Source organism: Myotis lucifugus, unplaced genomic scaffold, assembly GCF_000147115.1.
Source record: "Myotis lucifugus unplaced genomic scaffold, Myoluc2.0 scaffold_437, whole genome shotgun sequence".
Classification (NCBI taxonomy): domain Eukaryota; kingdom Metazoa; phylum Chordata; class Mammalia; order Chiroptera; family Vespertilionidae; genus Myotis; species Myotis lucifugus.
In genome coordinates this window covers 594,530-615,130 of record NW_005871485.1, presented here as the reverse complement: position 1 = coordinate 615,130, position 20,601 = coordinate 594,530, and the positions used below count along the sequence as shown (strand labels likewise).

The following is a 20,601-nucleotide window of genomic DNA, read 5'->3' as shown; positions in this document are numbered from 1 at the left end:
AAAAAATATGGACAGAGCAAATAGCACTAAAGGTGTTAGAGTAAGATTTATCATTATAAAGGCACCCTGAACTAGAGAAGTTAATAGCTAAATTCTAACTAATCTTTAAATACCTGAAAATTTCCAAAATTATTTAAGGTGTTTCAGATGATGATGATGATGCTAATAGCCAACCCATATAGTGCTAACTATATTCAGTCACTGTACTAAGTACTTCGTATTAATCCATTTAATCCTCCAAACAACCCAATGAGGTAGATAGTATTATTATTAATTAACAGATCAGGGTCATAGAAAAAGACGAAAAGCTTCACAATTCAATTTTAAGATCTTAGAAAAAATGGTTACCTATACTGTCCCCCACAAAGAAAAACAACTATTACAAATACTACTAGTATATACCAATCTCCCTTATAGGAATGAGCAAAAGAGTAACCTATTAACTAACTATGAATGCAATATCAGGAAATCTACATACCTTAATGCAACTATAAATTAAAAGAAGAAAATATATAATGTCAATAAATGTGAAATGGCATTTCCAAAAATTCAGCATCCATCCCTAATAAAAACGTTAAATAAATAGAAAAAACTATTTTAAAGATTTTCCAAAATTAACAGAAAATATTCTAAACAGCAAAATACTGAATGTTTTCAATTAAATAAGAACTGGAGTAGAATACTCACTATTTTCAAAAGTAATACCCATTACTTTTCAACATTACTTGAAAAGGTCTAGGTTTCGTAAAAGTAGTAAGACTAGAAAATCAGTATAAGCATTGCATTGAAGAAGAAGAGATAAACCTATGGTTTTTGGGAGGGCACAACATTCAGTCTATAATAGCTGGTGGCTTTCTGGCAGGATAGTGGTGGAGAACGGTTAAAGGAAGAAGACAAGATAAAAAGTAGAAGGGAGGGGGAATGCACCCAAAATTACTCCAGTATTTTGTTAAAGCTCTATTTTTTTAAATATATCTGTATGTGTGTGTTTTTATGTGTGTATGCAGAGAGAGAGAACAAGAAGAATAAGAATAAAATGTGTGCTATTATACATAAACCGAATTTTGTTTAACCAAAACTTAAATACCAAAATTTTTCATTTTAAATTTTGATTGAAAATCTTTCTAGAACTTTTCACACATGCCTACTTTCTTAAATAAACTCTCGTAATCACAAACTTTATATTTTACTGATAATTTGACATCAATATGGTATAATGGGAAAAAGCGCAGGCACTACCTGGCAGACCTTTATTCAAATCTGCTTTTACACTTTTTCATCTTAGGGTGCTAGGCAAGTCCTTACACCTTTTGAAGGTTCGGTTTCCTCATCTGTTCTACGGCGACAGCATTAGTGAAAACTAACATGGTGCGCTCTCAATAGTAATAATTCTCATTATTAACTTCAGTGAACTGCAACATGGAGAGGTGCTTGGGTAAAGGACTGACTGCTTGCACATAACCTCACATGGTGGAAGAGGTAAGCTGCCTCTATTTTCTTACTTAGTCTCTCTTTACAATTAAAATATTTCTCCCCGGCCCTCCTTTTATGGGAAGTAGTGAGAGAGGGCTACTAGCAAATCCAAACGTAGCAACTACAAAGGTAAGACAGTAGCTAATACGATTTACCACTCAGTTATATTCCAGAATCAAAGAGTACATCACAAACAGCAAACTATCAGCTTTCACTTCTCCTCGCTTGCTGTCAGTGTGTCTACCTTAACAGTAATCCTCTTAGTTCCCTTTCTAATTTATTAAAAACGAGCACCCAGACACTGGCTTAAGAGCCTAGTCTCTACCATGCATAGAAAAGAATATGAGTTTTAATACATAAATTTTGTGACATATTTCACTTTCAGCTGAGTACTTAGCTATATTCTGTATACTTGCAATTACTACTTAGGAAGAGATCAAAAGTTGGTGACCACATGCAAAATTTAAAGATTATGGACAGTTAATGCCCTTATACATTTCACCCCATCTGTTTTCTAAATATCACCCTAAGAATAATTTATCTGACGTAACCATTTCCTTTCTAAGTTTAAAATTTTATAGCAGAAAGTATTTTCTATCAAGGGGGGGGGGGGGGGCAATTTGCCTCCAGACAGCCAGATAAAGATCTTCCAGAAAAATCTGTGTAAGGAATAAAATTAAAAGTCACAGAATCCTGAAATCTCACCAGGTGTTATGTGAAGGGAAGAAAGAAAAGAGGCAGTTGAAGGTTCACATATCTGATTATATTTTCAACACTTTTTAGATACCAGCCTAAAAATTTTTTACAACTCTCATTTAGCCAGATGCAAACCAGTAATAGGCATCAAAACCTAGACCTCTACAACCTGAAGAATAGTTCAATTTGCAGATAATAAATGCTTAATATATATGACTAGAGGCCCAGTACACAAATTTGTGCACAGGTGGGTCCAGTCCACCCAGACTGGGGCCGATCAGGGGCAGGGCCGGCTGTGGGGAGGGGCTGCGGGCAGTTTGCTAGCTGGCCCCAGCCCCAATGGGCGGGGGGGGGGGGGGGGACCTGGCCCCACCCCCTGGTCGAAGTTCCAGTTGAACTCCCAGTCAAGGGGATAATTTGTATATTAGCCTTTTATTACATAGGATATGCACTGTGAAAGCACCAATACAAAGATTGATAAAACAAGGATTCCAGCCTAAAGGAGCTCTCAGTTTGAGGGTGCTGACAAGAGAACTAGACAATGAAGAACTAATATAACACAGTAAGTGCCCAATAAATGCTAGCTATTAATTGCACAGGCAGTGTAGAAAGACTTGAAATAAGGACACTAGTCCCTATGAAGTGTTAGAACAACATCTTTTGAATACCACATTTATTCAAAGATTTCTAAACCTAATGACAAAACTGATGTGTCTTTTAAAAAAAGGTCACTTTGCCTGGAGAGTAACATGCTAAGTGAAATAAGTCAGTCAGAGAAAGACAAGTATCACATGATCTCACTCATATATGGAATCTAATTAACAAACTGATAAACAGAGTGGATCCAGAGACATGGAAGCATGGAACAGAGTGCTGCATCTCAGAGGGAAGGCAGGGGAGGATGGGTGGGTGGGAGGTAATCAAACAAAGTCCTTGTATGCATAATGCATAACCCATGGACACAGACAGTGGGGTGGTGAGGCGGGAGGGGGAGGCCTGAAGGGAGTCGATAGGGAAAATAAGGGAACATATGTAGTACTTTCAACAATAAAAAATTTTTAAAAATAAAAAAGGTCACTCTGGCAGAAATGTGGCAGATGAATTATACTGGAGCAGTGTACAAAATTACAAAGCAGTAGGATGTACTGGTTAAGAACCTGGGCTTGGGAGCTAGACTGTCTGGGTTGAATACAGGTTAACACTAGTTGTGTGACCTTGAATAAACTGCTTTGTGCCTCAATTTCATCATCTGCAAATAGGAATAGGAATAATTCTTGCCACAGAGGGTTGTAGTGAGAATTAAGAGAATAATTAATTAGAATAATAAGAATAATTCCTGGCACAAAGTACTCCATAAATAATTACTATTAATTGCATTAAAAAAAAAACTGGTCATAGGGAGATTAGTTAGAAGGTCAGAAAATAGTCCAGGAAAACAGAGGTGAAAACAAAGAGGGGTGTGTTCACTTGAGGTACCTGAAATGGTGATAATACCACTAGCAAACCAGGGAAAAGGAAAGGAAAACTAGGCCAATGAGTGTTGCTCTTGCCATGTTAGGGTTGAGGTTCCCACACATCATGAAAGTGTAAGTGTCCACTGATGATTGGAAAAAAAAAACAGATCAGAAATAAAAAAAAAAAAAAAAGAGATATAGATCTGAGAGTCATTAACATGTGGACGAGTTTGTGGAAGCTGTGGTAATGGAAGAGAGTACTCAGGCAGAAAGCAATGTGAAAGAGTCCTAGGACCCACAGGAACTAGGCCTCTAGGATCACAACAGGACCCACGGGAACGCCAACAAGACCAAGAACCCGGTAAGATAGAGAGAAGAAATATAACCATATGAAATAATCCTGTCCTTTATGAAGTTTTCAATGTCGTTAGGAAGAAAAAGACATACACATGCGAAACCATTTTTATCGTGACTGTTTAGGATTAGTAGCACAGGTGGTAGGCACTAGAAGGGCAAGGAAGGAAAATTGTGCTAAATATTGGAAAAGCCAGTGATGACACAAAAAAGAACACTGGCATAAGATGGGGAAGTAAAGAGGAAAGTGAAAACTTTTATTTATTAAATGACTACTATATGCAAGTAACTATAGTAGGATGTTTCCAGCATTTCACCTAATTGTATTCTCATAATATTCCTCTGAGACAAACCCTATCCCTATTTTACAGGAGCAGTTTGCAACAGACCAAATGGACTCGCCCAAAATCTTGCATCCAGTTATGGGCATATGGCAGTTTTACAACTGGAATCTCAGTGGAGGGCCCATGACCTCCACACCATACTTCCACTTATTAAACTGCCTAATGTAGGACAAGTCAAAAGGGGAAGGGAAAAAAAATAAGAACTATACCAGAAGAAAACCAGAATTATGCCTACATATCTCACTTCAATAGAACTACCTTTTTGAGGACATGTGAAAGAAAGAAAAAAATGAGTTTTTAAACATCAAAAATCATCTTTCAATCACAGAGAACAGGTAGGGTTACAGATACCTCCTTGCTATCAGTCTCTTCCCTCAGGTCTTGTCCATACTGTTACCATAGTTAGAATTCTAAATTGCACACCTGACCATGTCCTTCCTCCTCTCTTTAGCATCTTTCAATAACTCCCTAAAAGAGAAAAAAATATTAACAGAACCAACAGGAAAAGGCTATCTAATACATCTAGAAACCCCTTAACCTAGAAGGAATAATAGAAAAAAGTTAACTCCTAAAAATAAATGCCCTATTTTTAATCTTTAACCCTATTTTTCTCACCTCAGCATTGTAAAATAAACTTCAAATGCCAGTTAAAGAGCAACATCGACACCTTGTGGTAAAGATCAAATGGCTCTTAATTAAATGTCTGCTTACATCAGTGGTTCTCAACCTGTGGGTCACGACCCCTTTGGCGGTCGAACGACCCTTTCACAGGGGTCGCCTAAGACCATCCTGCATATCAAATATTTATATTATGATTCATAACAGTTGCAACATTACAGTTATGAAGTAGCAACGAAAATAATTTTATGGTTGGGTCACAACATGAGGAACTGTATTTAAAGGGCCAGAAGGTTGAGAACCACTGGCTTACACGAAAACTAACTCTTAATCCAGGAATTTCCAAGGGTTAAAGAAGCAAAAATTTAATTACCATTGCACACACTAAAGGTAAATTTAGAAAAAGTTTCTATTATTTTGACAACTAAAAATAGCCTAAATTCTTCACTATAGGTGAAAAAAATCTGAGTAAAACTTCAGGTTATTGTTTTCCTAAAAAATGGTACATCACATCCATCTCAAGGAGTTTTAACCCTGGTCCTTGGTGCTTCCAAATCCTTGTCTTAGTCAAGATTTCCTGCTTTCCTGAGACAGTCACACATAACAACACAGTGAAAGTTATTAGTTAGAATACACTCTTGAAAAACAGAACCAGGAGACCTGGATTCGGATCCTGACTCCAAAAGACACTGAGAATCTTGTGGAGTTAAAAGTGATATTAAAAAATTCTGACTGTGTGTTTTCACATAAAATGACAGATCAAGAAGTAACAATTTCACAAACCAAGAAAGCATCAGGAAAAGAGAAGATATATTTCTTAAATTATTCTCATCCAGGAACAATGTTGCCTGAGTTAAATAAAGAAGGCAAACTATGAACAAAACTGATGGACACAAAATTGTTTTCCAAGCACTTTTGATTGAGCAGAGAGATGATGGTTACTTTTTTTCTAATGTCTTGAGAGAATGTTCAGAGAAAGCTGCATTTCCCTGGGAATGTGCTACCAGCTATAAATGATTTAACACAATGGTAAAGACAGGGCCACTGTTAATAAGGCAATTCAAACTGCTAACCCACCTGAGGACTCTGAAAGATACCCTAGAAATGAAACCCCCAAGAGACATATCATTGCAAGATCAGTGTTAACTAACTGAGCCACTACCAATGTTCACCTCATAACCACCAGCCTACAAAGGTAAGTGAGACTTAGAAAAGGATCTACAAAACATGCTTGACAGAAAACCTTCATACTGACCTCCAGCCTGGCTCTTTCCTACTGTGTGCCCTCAGGTAAATAAATCATTTAACACCTCTTGACTTCAGCTTCTACACTGGTGTGTGAACATAAAAAGTTTCTAAGAGAATGAGATCATAAATGTGAAAATGCTTGTAAATTACACTTCACTGCTTCCAACTTCTAGAAGAATCACAGAGGTTAAACGAATTGGATAAATCAAGGATAACTCAAGTCAGGGTCAGGTTGATGGAAGCATTCTCTATTACACCATGCTGCTTCCCAAGATGCTACAGTCTGTCTGATCAGTTTCCATTCTTCTGTATCATGAAGGAGCTTTTGATGCTCCTTGAATCTGATTCTCTTAGTTTATGATGCTGCCTTTCCCAAATCCTCCTTCTCACTGACTTTGCATTCCTTTCTCTTTTAATCTACTGATTTCTCTAATAAGGTCACAGAATCTCATACTTGGAAGATATCTTTAAAATAATATCTATACTCTCATTTTACTTAAGAAAACAGGTCAAGAAATATTAGTTGCTTACTCACATTTCAAATTATTTCTGTACAGTCTTCTTTCCAATACTTAAAACTTAATGTAGTCCCAAACTGTATAGGCTCAAAAATATGAGTTACATATTTTGACACCTCCTGCTTTCTCTACTATCTGGTTACTAAATCCTATTCATTCTGTTATTTAGCCTAAGAATTCAAAGTGAAAGTACTTCTCAGATGAGAATCAAAAGTCATCAAATGTGTGTGGTTACTTTAGTTGAAATCATTGTCTCTTAAGAGCAATTTATACAGTCCATGTGACCAAACTCTCTATCATCATGGATAATAAAATTCAAGATTTGCAAAGGAAAGGCCCATTTCATAATGTTTATAAAATAAATAATCGTCCAATGGGACAAGAGTCCAATAATCCTTCTGGACTCTTCCTCTAGTAGATATATAAGGGATGTCTAATGGTCTGAAATTTATGATGTGTTATGTAAACATTAGAAAAAGACTTCCAAAATCAAATTTCAATGAACCATCTGTCTGAGGAGGGTGAACACAGGTTGAGTGTCACTGTGAACTTTATTTTGAATTGCATTTATTTTGGTAACCTGCCTCTTAGGAAAATGTCCTAGATGATCTACAACACTGAAAATTAAAAACAAATTTTAAAATCTTTCAAAATTAAGCCAGACATTATAAAAATACAGAGTTGCAGCAGTTAAGCCTCTGAACATGAGATTCGTGCAAAGCTCCTTTGCCCTGCCAAACATGGTTCTTTTAAAAGATGAACAGCAGGTCAAAACTCTAAGCTGTGTCTGGGGCTATAGGAGGGCTTTTCTAGTAATGCTGTAGTTGTTAAAATTCTGATAAGTCTAAATTTTGTACTTCTGCTTGCTGCTCTTTCTAGTGCAAAAGACTAGAAATAGCTCATGCCCCTGTCTTAAGATCACTGGCTTCCAATCACTCTCCCCCACTGTCCAAAGAAAGGAAATGACTTTTCAAAGGTTTTGTGAAGGAGATACACTTAAGTCACTGTAGCTACAAAATTTATGAAGCTCTCACTAAAAAATGCCAAGCCTGAATAACGGCTTCTAAACCTCCCATACATTTCCTCACCCTGAAATGTCACAGACTCAAAATGAGGAAGATTCTTTAGAAAATGCAGGAGGACTCTACGAAGTTTCTTACCGCAGCAAAGAGAAGACATCATAAGAATTGCGAACACAGTTCTGATCCACCTGAAGAAGAATATTCTTCTGAGCATTTGAATAACCCTAAAAGATATTAATTAACAAATTAATCAAAGTGAAACAATATGTGCACAATTAATCATGTTTGTATTTTTAACATTATGATTTATAAACACTTCAGTAAATTCAAATTGTTAAGAGATTCAAAAATTACAACTTCCATATAACTAAAATTTAACATTTTATGCAAGTGAACTCAAAATAAATTTCCTCTAATATTTTTCCACAGAAACAATGTTTCACATTTTGCAGTGAATTTCGCAGAGAAGCCCCAGAAGTCTTTTTTACATATGTGACTGAAGAAGAGTATTAACAATAATATTTCAAGTATACCTAGTCATTGCATGTAATGTTTTTATGGGGGAAAAGGCATTCCAAGTTCCAATTACGAATACCAGAAACAAACATTTCCACTTAGTGGTACAAAGATGGTGGGAGCAAGGATGGTTTCTAGAGAAAACATGGCACAATCCATAAGAATTACAGAACAGGTATTTATCATTTAAGGCAGATAAAGTAAATAGTAGTTAAGAAAAAAGGGCTCTGGACCCAGACCACCTGATTACAACGTAAGCCCTTAATACACCAGCTCTGTAGTCTCTTGAGCAAGGTATCTGCGCATTCTCAGTTTAACCTTGGTTTCTTCTTCTGTACTATGGAGTGATAATATTGCCTACTTCACAAATGGTTGTGGGAATTTAAAAAGTTAATATTTGAAAAGTAAAATATATGTAATAAGCACTATATAAATGTTTGTTATAATACTATTATAAGCATTTTTAAAGTTATGTTGCTACAGACATTAAAATACTACTAATCCATGCTACCTCAAAAAAAGGTTATTAGAATATTATGAACAACTTTATGCTACTGAATTTGACAACTTAGATGAATTAGACAAACTACTTGGAAAAATACGAAATGTCAAAATTGATCATGAAACAGTAACTGAGTAACCCTATATCTTTTTTTAAGTGAATATTTTAAAAAGCTGCCCACAAAAATGTTTAGGTTCATATGGTTTCACTGATGAATTCTACCAAGCATTAAGAAATAACATTAATGAACACAAACTCATTCATAAAATAGAGGAAAAGGGAACAATTTTCAACTCATAAGACTAGCATTACTGATGCTAAAACTTGACAAAGACTCTCTCTCTCTCTCTTTCTCTCTCTCTCTCTCTCTCACACACACACACACACACACACACACACACACACACACAATTACAGACCAATATCCCTCATGAACACAGACACAAAAATCCTTGGCAAAATATTAATAAATTAAACTAGCAAGCCCTAACCAGTTTGGCTCAATGGATAGAGTGTCGGCCTGTGGACTGGAAGGTCCCAGGTTTGATTTCGGTCAAGGGCATGTACCTTGGTTGGGGGCACATCCCCGGTAGGAGGTGTGCAGGAGGCAGCTGATCGACGTTTCTCTCTCATTGATGTTTCTAACTATCTCTCTCCCTTCCTCTCTGTAAGAAATCAATAAAATATATTTTAAAAAAATAAAAATTAAAGATAAACTAGCAATATATTATAAGAATAAAATAATAACACACATCATTATTGACTTAATTTATTCTAAAAATGTAAAGTTGGTTTAGCATTTAAAAATCAATCAATTAGATAACATATGAAACAATAATTACAGAACTATCTTGATGATCACACAATTATAAAGATGTAATTTGTGCCCTAGCCAGTTTGGCTCAGTGGCTAGAACAGTGGTTCTCAACCTTCCTAAGTGCCACGACCCTTTAATACAGTTCTTCATGTTGTGGTGACCCCCAACCATAAAATTATTTTCGTTGCTACTTCATAACTGTAATTTTGCTGCTGTTATGAATCATAAGGTAAATATCTGATATGCAGGATGTATTTTCATTGTTACAAACTGAACATAATTAAAGCATAGTGATTAATCACAAAAACAATATGTAATTATATATGTGTTTTCCGATGGTCTTAGGTGACCCCTGTGAAAGGGTCGTTCGACCCCCAAAAGGGTCGCGACCCACAGGTTGAGAACCGCTGGGCTAGAACATCAGCCTGTGGACAAAAGTGTACTAGGTTCTATTTTGCTCAAGGGCACATGCCTGGGTTGCGGGCTCAATCCCCAGGAGAGGATGTGCAGGAAGCAGCCAATCAATGATTCTCTCTCATCATTGATGTTTCTCTCTCTCCCTCCCTCTCCCTTCCTTTCTGAGATCAATAAAAATATAATAAAAGTAATAAATAAGATGTTGCTTGTGACAATAGTAACACAAAGGGGAACGGAGCTCTCTTAAAATTATGATATGCTGGAATTGGTCTATGGCAATATATAAGAAAAGTTTTTATACAATAGTAAAACTAAATTGATATTAATTTGAATTAGATTGTTGTAAATTAATATGTTAATTGTAATCCCCAGGGTAACCACTAAGAAAATAACTAAAAGATACATAGTAAAATAAATGAGAAAAGAATCAAAATGTTACATGAGAAAGTAGATAACACCAAAAAAGGTAGTAATGAAGGAAATACGAAACAAAAATGATATAAGAAAGCAAATAGAAAAATGGCAGAACTTCCATATCTGTAATTACATTAAATGTAAGTGGACTGAAAGGCAGAGGATGGCAGAAAATATATTTTTAAGCAACCCACTATAGGCTATCTACAAGGGATGCACTTTAGAACCAAAAACACAAATAGATTGAAAATTAAAAAATGGAGCCTGGCCGGTATGGCTCTGAGTGTAATTTATAGCTGCAAACATCTACATCAAAAAAAAAAAAAATAGAGCTCAAATCAATAATCTTCTACCTTAAGAAACTAGAAAAAGAATAAACTAAACCCAAAACAAGAAAGAAGGAAATAATAAAAATTAGAGCAGAGATCCATGGAATAGAAAATACAAAAACAACAAAGAAAAAAAATCAACAAAACCAAGTTAGTTCTTTGAAAAGATCAACAGAACTGACAAACCTTAAGCTAGACTGAGCAAGAAAAAAAGAGAGAAGACTCAAATCACTAAAATCAGAGTGAAAATGAGAACATTATCACCAACCTTACAGAAATAAAAAGTATTACAGAAGAACACTATGAACAATTGCATGCCAACAAATCAGATAACCTAGATAAATGGAAACAACTCGAAACACAAAAATAACTCAAGAAAAAACAGAAAATCTGAAAAGACCTACAAATTGTCTAAAAGTTTAGCTAAGCTACTCCACGGTATTGCTGCCTTGAGCAAGCAGCCCGCAAGGACCTTAAACTGACACTAGCCCCTCAGGGAAGCGCACACCTGGATGGCAGCTCAGAGTCAGAAGCCAATGTAAGTTCCTGATCTGACTTGTGATCAAGCAGTCGTCTCCCCTGCTACCAGCACCTGTATGCCTTTATGCACACACTAGAAAAAAAAACCAATGGAGGTGAGGGCATGAGTAGGGGGGTGGAGAGGCAATGAGGGAATAAGGGACACATATGTAATACCTTAATCAATAAAGAAAAGAAAATTAAATAAAAAACAAACAAACATGGAGACTACCAAAACTCTGCTCCTTTGGTTTAAATTAACCAGCTCAGCCCTAGCCCAGGAAGCCCAAAGCACTCCACCCATGGATTCTAATACAGGCATGTACCAAGGTGCTGCCTCTGTCTCCTGCCCCTAGGTGGCTCTTTGAGGCATGTCCTGTAATTCCTCTAGAACCTGTGAGTAAATAACTTCTCTATTTCAGTTTCTCTTATGATCTGTGGTTAAATCATAGCTCACCATCTGGCCCCCTATGCTCCACTTAACAAATGTTAATTTAACAAAGTCAGAATACAAGTAAAAAGGTTGAATCAGTAATCATAAAAATCCCAGGAAAGAAAAGCCCAGAACCACATGAATTGACTGGTGAATTCTACCAATCATTTTTTTTTTTAAATAATAACACTAATCCTTCTCAAAGTCTATCCAAAAATGGAAGAGGAAGAAATATTTCTTAACTCATTTTATGAGACAAGTATTACTCTGATAACAAAGCCAGATAATATCACAAGAAAATTAGAGACCAATATCCCTTATGTATACAAATGTAAAAATCTTCAACAAAATATTAGCAAAATTAATCCAGTAGAATATTAAAAAAGGTGTATGCCATTTGGTCCAGCAATTCTACTTCTGGACATATATCCAGAAGAATTACAAGACTCAAAGACAGATTTTTTACATCCATGTTCAATAATAGCCTTATTCACAACAGTCAAGTGGTAGAAGAAACCTAAGGTTCATCAACAGATGAATCAACAAACAAAATGTGTAGCATATATTCATACAATGGAATATTATTTAGCCTTATAAAGTTAGGAAATTCTGATGTGTGCTATAATATGGATGACATTATCTTACATAATAAAAGGCTAATATACCAATAGACCGAATGGTGGAACAACCGAACAACCGGTCACTATGACGTGCGCTGACCATCAGGGGGCGTGCACAGAACATGGAACATGGTGGGTGTCGGCCACAGCAGGATGCTGGAGGAGGTGAGCGGGGGCGCCAGACCAAGTCGGGGTGCCAGTCACTGTCTCCAGGGCAAGCCTCTGGTGGTTACTAAAAATTCTTTGCTCCTGCGCACTGTGGTCCTGCCCGGTGCTTGCACCTGCTGCCGGCACCGGCCCCGCTGACACCCGCAGCTGGCGCTAAAGCCATTGCTTACACCCACTGCCAGCACCCGGCACCAGTCCTGATCGCTTGGCGCCATCAGTGGGTGCGAGCAGCGGCTACTGCCCCGATCGCCCCTGAGGGCTTCTCCACCTCCCCCTGCTCCTGAGGGGCGATCGGGGCAGCAGCTGCCACTCACACCCACTGACGGCTCCGGCCCTGCTCCAACCTGCTGCTGGCACTGGCCCCAATTGCTCCACGCCATCAGCGGGTGCAAGCAGGGCCGGTGGCGTCAGCCCATGGGACTGGCAACGGCAGGAACGGGGCTGTTGGCAGACAGGGAACCAGGGGCCATGGCGGGAGGGACTGGGCGGGGGCGCCCCTGTGCCCACTGCAGCCTCGCAGCCCACACAGTTCCTTTCAAGGTGCATGAATTCATGCACTGGGCCCCTAGTGTTACATAAAAGAAGCCAGTGACAAAAGAAGATACTGTATGATTCCACTTACATAAGGTACCTAGTATAGTCAAATTCATAGAAACAGTAGGGTGAGTGCCAGGACACCTGGGAAAGGGGAAGATGGAGACTTAGTGCTTAATGAGTAGAGAGTTTCAGTTTTTCAAGATGAAAAGAGTTCTGGAGATGGATGGTGGCGATGGTTGCACAACAATGTGAACTTACTTAATACTACTAAACTGTACACTTAAAATGGTTAAGGTGATAAATATTACATTCTGTATATTTTGCCACAATTAAAAATAATTTCTTAAAAGGATTATATGCCAGGAATAAGTGGGCTTTATTCAAGGTATATAAGAGTGGTTCAATAAATGAAAATCAATCAATGTAATATACACCAATTGGAGGACTCATGCTTACCAATTTCAAAACTTACTACAAAGTAACAGTAATCACAAGTGTAGTACTGGCATAAGCTGAGATATATAGATAAGTGGAATAGAACTGAGAACCCATAAGTTAATTCATACACCTATATTCAATTGATTTTCAACAAAGGTGCCAAGACTATTATTCAATGGGGAAAGAACAGTGTTTACAACAAATGATGCTGAAACAACTGAGTAGCCACATGCAAAAGAATGAAGTTGGGTCCATCCTTAATACCATGTACAAAAATTACCCCCAAAATTTATCAAAGTCTAATTGTAAGAGCTAAAAACATAAAACTATTAGAAGAAAACACAGAGGTACATTTATATAACCTGGGATTTGCCCATGGATTCTTAGATATATAACACCAAAAGTATGACCATCCAAGGAAATAATAAATTAAACTACATCAAAATTTTAAACTTTTTGTGTAAAGAACACTATAAAGGAAGTGCAAAAACAAACTAAAATGGGAGAAAATATTTGCAAATCATATATTTGATGAAGGTCTAATATCCAGAAGTCATAAGGAACTCTGACAACTCAACAATAACAAGACAAACATGATGAGAAAGAGAACAAAAATAAGAAAGAGTCCTATAAATTAGCTACAAAATCCAATTAAAAATAGGCAAAGTACTTAAAGACATTTCTCCAAAAAAAGTTACATAAATAGCAAACAAGCACATGAAAAGATGTTCAATGTCATTGGGGAAATGCAACTCAAAATTACAATGAGAGCCCTAGCCTGTGTAGCTCAGTTGGTTGAGCATCATCCCAAGCACCAAGTGGTCATAGGTTTGATTCCCAATCAGGGTACATGCCTGGGTTGTGGGCTCAATCCCCAGAAGGTGGTGTGCAGGAGGCAGCTGATAGATGTTTCTCTCTCATCAATGTTTCTCTCTCTCTCCTTTCTTCTTTCTCTAAAAATATCTATAAAATAACATTTTTTTAAAAACCTACAATGAGATACTTTATACCCGCTAGGATGGATGGATGGATAGATAGATGATAGATAGAATTTTAAGATTGGGGGTAAAAAACAGAAAGTAACTGTTGACAAGGATGTAGAGAAATTAGAATCGTCATACATTGCTGATGGAGATGTAAAATGGTCAGCCTCTGAGGAAAAAAAATTTGGCAATTCCTCAAAAAGTTAAACAGAATTACCATATGACTCAGGAATGCCAGTCCAGGTATATGTCCAAAAGAATTGAAAACAGGTACTTAAACAAGTATTTGTACACAAATGTTCATAGCTGCCCTATTCACAATAGCCAAAAGATAGAAATAGCTAAACATTCATCAACAGATATGGATAAACAAAATATGGCATATTCATACAATGGGATATTACTCAGCCATAAAAAGAAAGAAGTATTGACACATGTTACATGTGGATGCACCTCAAAAACATTCTGCTAAGTGAAAGCACCCAAACACAGAAGGTTATATATTGCATGATTCCATTTCTATGAAATATTCAGAATACATAAATCCACAGAGACAGAAGTACCCTGGTGTTTGCCGGGGGGGGGGGTGGGGAGGGCAAAATGTAGAGAGAATGTTTAATGGATGTGGGATTTCTTTTGGGGTGATGAACTTGATAGAGGTGGTGGCTACACAACATTATGAAAATACCAATGCAACTAAATTGTACACTTTAAAATGGTTAATTGGCCGAACCGGTTTGGCTCAGTGGATAGAGCGTCGGCCTGCGGACTGAAAGGTCCCAGGTTCGATTCCGGTCAAGGGCATGTACCTTGGTTGTGGGCACATCCCCAGTAGGGGGTGTGCAGGAGGCAGCTGATCGATGCTTCTCTCTCATCGATGTTTCTAACTCTCTATTTCTCTCCCTTCCTCTCTGTAAAAAATCAATAAAATATATTAAAAAAAAATAATAAAAAAAAATAAAATGGTTAATTGTATGTTATGTGAATTTTCTCTCAAAAAATAAGAGATGGCTAAGAAGCAATTTACATATCATGAGGGCAGATTAAAAAGAGAACAAAAATAAGAAAGATAGTCCTATAAATTAGCTATAAAATCCAAAATAATAAAAGCCACTAGAAGTAGACTGAAGATTCTTAGGAGAAATGATTAATGACATTCCATTTATCCTTTCTTATTTTATGCAAAAAGCTGCCAAACATTTTTTCCTATTAAAAACTTGTCCACACTACAAACACACAATTAAAAGCAATACATTACAGCAGGGAAAGAGCATTCAAATGAAAGGTTTTTAATCCACTCTGCCTGTCACGAACGTGAAGAAAAACATTTAACTCCTCCAGGCCTCAGTTTCTTTAATTATAAAATGAGATGAGATTACTGCTACTAAAAACAATCATTAAACAATGAAAGCAACAGACACAAGGAAAGCATTTGTGAGCATTTACAGTATGCCAGGCAGTGTTGTTTGCCATGTTAATTTTAATAAATGTTAATATGCTAAAGGTTAACATATTTAATAGTCACACAACCCTGTGAAACAGATACTATTATTATCCCCACTTTAAAGGTGAGGAAACTGAGCCACAGAGAGGATTAAGTAGAAGAGCCATGCAGTCTGGCTCCACAGCCCATGTTCTTAATGACCATGCCACACTTGATCTCCAAGACCTTTTCCAGTTCTAAAATTCTGGGTCCATGTACATTTAAGGCAACTTAAGGACATTATTAAACCCTTCTGCTTCAGCCACCACTTAGCAATTATCATTCTTGAAATACGCTAAGAGCCTTGTTCTGAATGACAACTAACTTCACCAGATGTGCAATCCCGACAGACCTCTGATGAAGGGGTATAATGGAAAGAAATGGCTCGTTTGTATCTGGTTATCTGTGTGAGATACTGCTAAGTGCCAAAGAGCCCAGAGATTTACATGTCACTCAAAATTCTTCTGAAGCCAGGCCTACCCATTTGTTTTCAAAGAAGGTCTGGGTGAGTATCTACTAAACTGTTCAAGGAAGCAGATATTTTCACATATCCCATGAGCAGGAGCAAGTCTAGGCAGATGATCAGGTGTGTTTCTAGATCAGCAGTCAACAAACTTTCCCAGTCAATGGCCAGATAGTAAATATTTTAGGCTTTGCCAACCACATATCATCTCTCACATATTCTTTGTTTTCTCCTTCAAATTCATTACAAATGTAAAAACCATTCTTAGCCTGCTGGACACACAAAAACATGTGGACTGTAGTTTGCTTACCCCTGTATTAGATCACTGAATGAGTCACCTTTTAAATGTGTTACGTACATTTTAGCTGCTACAGCAGTCCTAAGACTGTCCTTAACTTTATTAAAACTATAAAAATTGTACTGAAGAAATCCAGGTGACAGGATAACTGATTATAAAGCAAATAGTATTATACATACACTTATTCATTTCAGTGTTTACTAAACACCTAATACATAGAAGGTGTCAGGCAATTGCTACCATCCTTATAAAAGTATACAACCCAGTTAAGTTTGCAAGTAAAGGAAAAAAATGTAAAGATGCCAAAAGAAAGGTTAAAAAGAAAAGCTACAGGAGTTCTGATATGGTAAAGATTCCATCAAGTAGAAGCAGGAACATCAAAGATCACAACCAGTGGCAGTATTTGAGATAGACTAAGAAGTATTAAAAAGCTGAATGGCAGTGAAGGGAAGTCCCATACAGACCGAATACATTTGGCCAAAGCATGACAATGGGAAGTACAAGCTACGTTCGAGCATTAAATAGTGGTCCAATTTGTTCAACTTTGTGGTATGAAAATGACTGGGAATCCTGAAGAGGAAAACAGTGGGAGATATGGCTGAATGATTAAGTTGGGAGCATGAGGGCACAGAGAGCCATGTGTGTCATGCTAAAAAGCCAAGACAACTCTGGTCAATAAGGGCTCATGAAAGGTTTCCGACAGTGTCAGCTAATAATGAGACCTACATTTAAGGACGGTTACTCTGGCAATGACAAATAAAATAAACTGGAGGAGGCAGAATGTCCAAATACCACTTAGGAGGCTTTATTAAAAATCCACTTACTAGAGGTAATGAGAACTCAAACTATGAAAAAAGAGAGAGAGGGAGAGAGGAAGTAAAGATAAAAGCAGAGATAGAACCTAAACAACACTGGCTGAATTTAGGCTAATGGAGAGATGGAAATCGGGTCAAAGATTTGTACGCATCTAGCAGACGAAAAGTTGCTCTATACAACCAAAATGCGAGTGAGCTTTAGGAGACTGGTTAGGCAGCGGTGAATAAGACAGAGTGGATACATAGAGACTATAGTCATTAGGCCCGCCAGGAAACTAATGCAGTAATCAACCCTCTAGGGATGCCGGCCTGAGCTTGGATTATGGCAATGGAGATGGAAAAGTAGCCATGGATGTAAGTTATTTCAAAGAAGGACTCAAGAGTCTAATGACTGAATCGAGTGGATAAAAGAAATCCATCAAACCTAACTACGAGATTTGAGGCCTGGATAAATGAGAAAATAGTTATAAAGATGTGGAAAATTGGAAGGGAAAGCAAATCTGGAGAGAAAAATAGAGTTCCACTTAAACTATAATAACTTACGAATGACAGGTATCTATACAGAAAGAGTCAAAACTACTTTAAAAAAGAGAACTTGAATTTTGAGTAACAAGCTACATAACTGACGATGAGCAAGCAGTATATCCCAATAGAATTTTTAATGATCTGCTGCTACAGAAGCTTCATCCACTCATTCATCAAATAGCTATTAAATTATTACTCTATACCAGGCACAGTACCAAGCACTAGGGACAAATTAGCGATGAAGAGAGACACTGCCCCTCCCCTTACATTGTAATAAGAAAGAGAGATGAGCAAATGGGCAATCAGAATATAACAGAATAAGGGTCAATCATACAGAAAATGAAATGCAAGGTGCTATGGGGAATAAGAGAAGGATCCAAACTGGATTTAGGGGGCATTTACAGAAAAACATTCTGTGGAAATGGGATCTAAGCTAAAACTGAGACGGGTAAATTTTAGCATAAGAAAGTGATATGGTGGAGTACTTAGAAATCAGGAACCAGATCACAGCAAGACCTTATAAGCCATTCATTAATTACTCTGAAATGATCTGCATGAAGAAGAGACATGACCAGCATTTTTAGTAAGATAAATCTGGCTATACAGTCAAGAACCAGGAAAGAAGATATTTAGTAGGCACCATCAGTAGTGATTCAAAGAAGTGATTTTTAAAAAGGGGACGGAGTCCAACATGACTCCCTGTTCTCACTTGAGAAAATGGATGGATAGCAGTACCATTCACTGAACTAAGGAGCACACAGAGGAGGGTTATTTTGAAAGGGGGAGGGGAACTGAGCTCAGTTTGGGACCTATAGAGTGTTGTGAGTCTGAAACATCCAAGCAATCTGACACAAGTCTGGATGTATGGAAATACAGACTGGAGATGTAGATTTGGGAGGAGTCTGAATCATCCAGAAACAATCCTATATAATAAAGAGGTAATGTGCAAATTGACCATCACACCCTCGCACAAGATGGCCACCCCCATGTCGTCACAAGATGGTCACCCCCATGTCATCACAAGATGGCCGTGTCCATGTTGTCACAAGATGGCTGCCACAAGATGGCCGGCAGGGGAGGGCAGTTGTGGGCAATCAGCCTAGCAAGGGAGGGCAGTTAAGGGCGACCAGGCCAGCAGGGGAGGTCAATTGGGGGCTACCGGGCTGGCAGGGGAGGGCAGTTGTGGGCGATCAGCCTAGCAAGGGAGGGCAGTTAAGGGCAACCAGGCCAGCAGGGGAGGGCAATTGGGGGCGATCGGGCTGACAGGGGAGCAGTTAGGGGCAATCAGGCAGGCAGGCAGGCGAGCAGTTGGGAGCCAGCAGTCCTGGATTGTGAGAGGGATGTCCGATTGCTGGCAGTCAGACATCCCCCGAAGGCTCCCATACTGGAGTGGGTGCAGGCTGGACTGAGAGACACCCCCCCCCCCAGTGGATGAATTTCGGGCACCGGGCCTCTAGTATGTTAATGTGAAAACAAAAGGGCCAAGTAGAAGCCCAAGGGCAGTTATTTAAGGGCTCCAACGAAAGCTTTCCCTTGCAGGCCTGTCTGTCAGTGTTCTATGTTATTCTTAAAACCGTAAGTAAACTTTGCAAATAGTCCTTCCACTTAAGTAGAATAAGAAATTATAATGGGCAAGAAAAAAAAAACAACAACAATGGCTCATTCTACTACTTGAACACATTTTCAGATGCAATGCATGTACTTAAAAAAATATATAGTATTTATTTATACAACTACTCCTAAAATAGCTACCTGATGAATCAACAGACAGCCTGTGTTCCTATGTGTATATGTTTATTTGGACACTAATACACTTTTAAGTGTCAGCCAAGTTAAAACTGAGAAAAATTGTGCAAGTACCTCTGTCAAGCACCTTCTGCCTTGGACACCCCCTGCCTCTGAACTCTGATGAAGCCCAGATGGTGAACTATTAAGGAGGGAGGCAAGACGTCTCCTTAGACACTGAACTGGAGCTAAAAATGTGTATTCCCCTAGATTTGGTCTAAGGTTTGAGACAACAGAGAATGTTTTCCTCTCCCTCAAAGCAGTAAGAAGCAATGAGAATAAGAATAATGTTATTAAGCAAAGGTATACAGATCCTAAAACTAAAATCAATTCTTTTTATTTATTTTTTAAATATTTTTAATTGGTTTTGAGAGAGAAAAGAAGGGAGAGGGAAAGAGAAACATGGCCTTCTGCACGCCCCCTACCAGGGATCAAACTCACAACCCAGGCATGTGCCCTGACTGGGAATCGAACTGGCAACCTTTTGGTGCACTGGACAATGCCCAACCAACTGAGCCACACCAGCCAGAGCTCTTTATTTATTTATTTTTATTATTTCTTTTATTTTAGTTAAAATCAACAGGGATAGATTCTTGTTCACAGTTCAGTGTTTCAAACAACCCTCAAAAAAGGATCACATTCGTAGTCACACACTACAAGTCTGAAGTGGACTGACTGTCATCAATGCCACTCTCTGGCGTGAGGACTAAAAGTGACCCTGCTAAAGTAGCCATACCTTAAGTGAAAAGTATCCTATATAATAAAGGGTAATATGCAAACTGACCCTAACAGAAGACCACTGGGAATGACTG

The 20,601-nt window shown here is 37.9% G+C and overlaps 1 protein-coding gene across 4 annotated transcripts in view; it reads right to left on the bottom strand.

Moving 5' to 3' along the window:
* The window catches only part of UVRAG (UV radiation resistance associated), a 274,963-nt gene that overhangs the window by 198,483 nt on the left and 55,879 nt on the right, over positions 1-20,601 (bottom strand). For all 4 annotated transcript variants that reach the window (XM_006102885.3, XM_014468223.2, XM_023744219.1 and 1 more), the window contains one exon: positions 7,866-7,951. In XM_006102885.3, coding sequence (XP_006102947.1) covers positions 7,866-7,951 — 86 coding nt within the window. The remainder of the gene's footprint in view (positions 1-7,865; positions 7,952-20,601) is intronic.